This window comes from Eubalaena glacialis, chromosome X (genome assembly GCF_028564815.1).
Source record: "Eubalaena glacialis isolate mEubGla1 chromosome X, mEubGla1.1.hap2.+ XY, whole genome shotgun sequence".
Taxonomy (NCBI): Eukaryota; Metazoa; Chordata; class Mammalia; order Artiodactyla; family Balaenidae; genus Eubalaena; species Eubalaena glacialis.
The window spans coordinates 34,224,427-34,229,673 of NC_083736.1; the positions used below are offsets into that span (position 1 = coordinate 34,224,427).

Sequence of the window (5,247 nt, forward strand, 5' to 3'; positions counted from 1 at the left end):
TTTTATTGTCAAATTGGACAATATTGTTTGACTTTTTAATATTTCCTTTTATGATGGAACAGAAATTGGGGAAAGCCCAATAATTCCTTCAGGAACTAGTGATTCAGTTCAGATTGTTATATATAGATTCAGATTTAGATTAGATTCAGATTGTTATATTTAAGCACAAATAACTCTAAAAGTGGACATGAGGCAGGTGACTGTTGTTTGTCCGTCACTGTAACACTTTACATAGCTGAGAATTCAGATCTCAATTAGGATTTTCACTCTCATTGGAATCCACTACTTGCCCACGACAAATAGGACAGGTAGAGTTCTCAGAGAGCCAGCGATCAATGCAGTAAATGTGATATTCATGGGAGCAAGGTAGGATGCGAAGCTTGCTGTTTTCAGTATACTCTGTAATGCAAATGCTGCAAGCTTTTAATGCATCATTTTCATCAAAAGATCTTACAGCCAAGTTGTCAATCTGTGCTTTGCTGAGTCCTGTAGGTTGGTCTAGATCATCTTCATCTAAGAGGAAAAACTGTTCCAGACTAAGGAAGAGCACAAAGGGTCACTTTCATCAGATATTACTGGGGTCATTTGTCTACCCCCTTGCCTGGTCTCTGATGGTAAGTCTGATGATGAGTTTCTTTCTTCAGTGCCTTCAAACATCAGTGAGCTAATTTCTGAATTTTCATCACTTGAGCTGGAAATGGAAATAGGACGAGAACTGGAACTAGACATACAATTGGGGCTTGAATGACAAATCAGTGTGGAACTTGAATGGGGATTATAGCTAGGATTTGAATCAGAACCAAATCTACTACTACTACTACCATTAGGACCATCGCTCTCATCTGGTGACTCTGGCCATTCCATGTTTTGACTTGGAGGTGAGACACTATGCTCTAAATTACTGTCACTGTCCATAAGGTTACTCGAGTTACTAAATCCTGTCATTGTCTGCCTTAACGTGCTCTGAATTGGAACAGATGTTGTATCATCTAAGCTAGTATTTAAAATTCTACAAACGGGATTTCTGATGGTAATGACATAAGCTCTCACATCTGCCCGCTCAGAATGTGAATACACATGCCTCCATCCTCGTTCACTTTCAGAACTGACGGTGTTGTTTGGTGTCTCAGATGTTAACTGAGTTCTACTAGCTATGCTGTCTCTCTGAGAATATGCTCCAGAATGAACTTGTCCTACTTCAAGATTGAAGGGTATGGTCGGATATACTTCCCTCATTCCCCAAGATTCATCACTGCTGGTTGTATCTGGAGAATTTTCTCCATGAACGGCATTCCTTGTTCTAGAAGTTTCAATAAGACCACTATTGTGCAACTCAAATCCGGTCATTTGCTGTCTCAATATTTCTTGGTGCTCAGTTCTAGAAAATCTCACATTCTCACTTACCAGAGGCTGCTCAGAAGTCTGAGATGGTATACTATGATTAAGTCTTTGTACACTTTCCCTAAGTGAACGTGGAGGCGGCCAACTTTCAATTCTTGCTCTGGTTCTCTGATACTCTGGGCTCCTACTTCTTGCTCTTCTCTGACTTCTGGTAGGTGAGAATTCCATTAATGTTTCAGTTGTATCTTGTTCAGACATAGATGGTCTTGTAAATATTGATCCAGATTGTGGATTTTCCACTTGCCTTTGGCTGTCTTCCATATTTTCTCTTCTGGGAAGTCTTGCAGATGCTACATATTCATTCTCTGGATTTGGACTCCCATTATCAAGGTGAAAATTTCTTTCTAAAGTGAATCTGAACTGGTCACTTTTAGGATTAATTTGGCCCTCTTCTCTCCAAGATTGGTTTTCTCTTTGTCCACTTGTCATATTTTCAGTTTGTCCAAAACAGTTAAGCCTGTGTATTATAGAGTCACCACTAGACACATCATCTGAAGAGTCTCCTCTATCTGTTAACAAAAAAAATGGGGAGGAGACATAAAAGAACTACCAAAATTAGAACCATCATAAAATAGCACTCTGAAACTTTGTTTCAAAAACAAACAAAAAATGAGAACTTAAATACTCAGATGTTTTAAACTGATTTCACATTTATAGAGTTAATATTTTATAAACTACACTGTCTAGATTTATAAGTAAAGGTAGAAAAGTTTCAGTTCCATCTGAAAAAGAGTGAGCTAATCCTAGATAAACTTAGAGAATTTTTTAAAAAGGGAATCTGGAGGAAGTCTATTTTTCAATATTTTGTCATATACACAGCCCTGTGTACCACTGTAGGAGGAATGTCAAGAGACTTTTTTTTCAGTCCACTGTCAAAACACTAATGCAATTAAACAAGGTAAACACCAGTTAAGGTACAATGCTAGTATTTTAGTTCAATTTACATTATTGTCTAATTTTCATTAGTCTCCAACATTACTATTTCTAGGCTCTTCACTTATGTGCTTTTGATAATATATAAGCTGTTTTAAAATATAAGATTATTGCCCAAACATAAACCAGTTTTATAGGTTTAAAAGTATTTGAATACTTCTTAATGTTACCAAGATTTTTAATTGACATTAAATTGAAGGTCAGATCAAATGAATAGACTGAACCTAGCATGGTACATATAAGACCATATTCAAGAACCAAAGTGTTATAGTATCCTCTTCATTAGACAGTAAAATCCTCTACTTCACACTGGGAGAGAAGGCACCAGACCTGAGGTTTGAGCACGGCTTCTCAGCCTTAGCACTGTTGACATTTTGGTGCTGGACAAGTCTTTGTTTTGGGGAGCTAGCCTGTGCATTGTGGGATATTTGGCAGCATCCCTGGCCTGTGCCCACTAGATGCTAGTAACACCCATGCCTCCCCTGTGACAACCAAAAATATCTCTAGCCATTGTCAAATGTCCCCAGGTGTTGGAGAGAGCAAAATTGTCCCCAGTTGAGAACCACTTGATTAGACTATAAAATATTTCTGTTTGCTTTTTTTACATGTCTATGTAGAAAAAATAATTCAGGAAGTAGGAGGGACTTTCAATTGAGGTAGAAAACCAAGAAAAATACAAATAGGCTACTTCACACTGTTTCCCAATTAAAACAACCCAAATGTGAATCAGGAAAACAAACAAACATACCTTGACATTCCCACCAAAAATCAAGTAAATGCCAGTTCTTTTTATGAGAAGTTACTCACCAAATTAATTTATGTCACTTCTGTATAATTAGTTACTATGTACTATTATGAAGTTACTATTTACTATGATGAAGTTCCTTATTCATCCCATCCTATTCCCTCCAAAAGCAAAATATACCTGTATTTTCATCTGAGTCTTGTGGTGGGTTTTCTTTAATTAGCTGAAGTCTTCTCAGCAACTCTTCTTCTGTACTTTCACCTGGAATGCCTAGAAGATTGTTGTCTCTCATAAGTTTGTAATCTTCTTCACTCAGATTGTTGACGAGCCTGAAGAAATCTTCTTCCCAAACCAATCGGTCCGTTTGACTTATGCGTTGGGCCGGAACTCCATCTCCTTCATCGTCGGAATCCGAGTTTTCCATCTTAGTAAACAAGTGGAAAATGATCTGAAATTCACGACATAGTGTTGAAATTCACCAATGGTCGTTTAGTTTTCTTCGCTTTCTACCTCCTGCCAGAGTGTCCGGTTCCGGTTCCGACTCAGTCGGATGACCCTCCGCACAGGTTCCTCCCTTCTCCCGTCCCCGACTCAGTTCTGTAGCCCCCTGGTGACGCAACAGGTGGGAGCCGCCTCTATCCCAGAACTTGCTAGACGTTGCCTAGGCATCCATTATCTTCCCCACTGTTACCGAGTAGGGACTGGATTCAGGTTAGGTTTCATTTCATTCAAAACCAGCCAATATTACTGAGGGTTTATAGTGTACCAAGCACCGTCCTTCACCTCGTTTCACCCACATGAGCCTATTCTCAGGTTTTCAGGAGGCGTTTTCAGGCTCTGATATGCTCTATTTATTGGTTCCATTACATATGACTGCCTTCTTCAAAATGCCATGCCAAAGTCAGCCTAGTTAAATGCAGCAATTCTCATTTTCAGGTGCCCAGGGACCCCTCCGCCTTTTCTCCTCATGAATTTCTCAAATCATAGACTCTCACTAAGAAAGCCCACAATTTTTGATAATTTACCAGGGCCCTAGCTGAGTCTCTTTAGTGTGTCCTCTCCCTTTTAACTGTTAATGGCTTCATCTTGCATTATACGGCCCTTCAATCTTGTTTCAAACAAACAAACAAGAAACACCAAAACTTTGGCAGGCTTTTCTGCTCAGCCAGGGAATTCCTTCTCCACAAAAGCATCAGGTTCATTTTTGTCCTCCTTTCTCATAAATATTATAAATCTTACTTAAAGAAAACTAGCCAGAACATCACAGGAACTTTTAAGACAGATACATAGTAGTTACTTTGTCTGCCACAATGAATACTGACTTTGCTGATTTTGTTGCATGTATAACCTGAAAGGCTTGGTGAAAATAAAATAATGCTCATTTGCAGTGCTATCTGAAGGAGACCTCTAAGAGCTTCTGGACTCATTAATATTACCAGCCCCACTTAACACTTGTTTAGGAGCTCTTTGTTCAACTTATTCATGTAAAGACAAGATTTGGCTGCTGAATTTGAGACTTTATTCAATTTGACTTATTTAATAATTAATCCATCCAACATAAACTGGGTCAGTTATTGCCTTAGCGGCTAGAGATATGTCAATTGTTGAAGCAGTTTGTACTCCCAAGTAATTCACACACCAGGTGAGGGAAACACCACATGGAAACTATCAAAATACAGTATATTTTATAATAGATTTATATATGCAGTATTGTGTAAGTACAGAGAACTGTGTAGCAATTATTTAATGGGAGTTGGGAAATGTTTCACAGAGGTATTATATTTAAATCTGAATCTTTAAATATAATTATACTTTCTGTAGATGGAAAGTGGCAGTTATGTGTTGCTAGAGAAAGACTATGTCAGATGGAAGAAGTAGACTTGAAAGACCTTGGCTTGTTTGGGCAACTGTGGCCACAATTTTGGGGTTGGGTGGAAATGTGGAGTTAGTCTCAGAAAGAATACTTGACACAAACTCTAAGTTGAGTTTTGATTTTTTTCATGTAAGAAATAGGACACTGATTAAGATGTTTTGGTATTTTTTTGAGAACAAACAGTAGATTTTATTTGTGTCTGCTTAGCGTCCCCTTAACATACTTATGCTAATAGCATCCTGATTTTCATGGGGGAAAAACCCATTCTACAATCTTAGTCCACTTGGTTTAGGTT

The 5,247-nt window shown here is 38.3% G+C and overlaps 1 protein-coding gene across 1 annotated transcript; it reads right to left on the bottom strand.

Annotated features, from left to right (window-relative positions):
• Window positions 1-250: 250 nt before the first annotated feature.
• Window positions 251-3,503, bottom strand: LOC133081758 (E3 ubiquitin-protein ligase RLIM-like). Its single transcript, XM_061178126.1, is given in 3 exon segments — window positions 251-541; window positions 544-1,910; window positions 3,260-3,503. Coding segments are annotated over 3 exon segments (1,902 nt in total).
• Window positions 3,504-5,247: the final 1,744 nt, after the last annotated feature.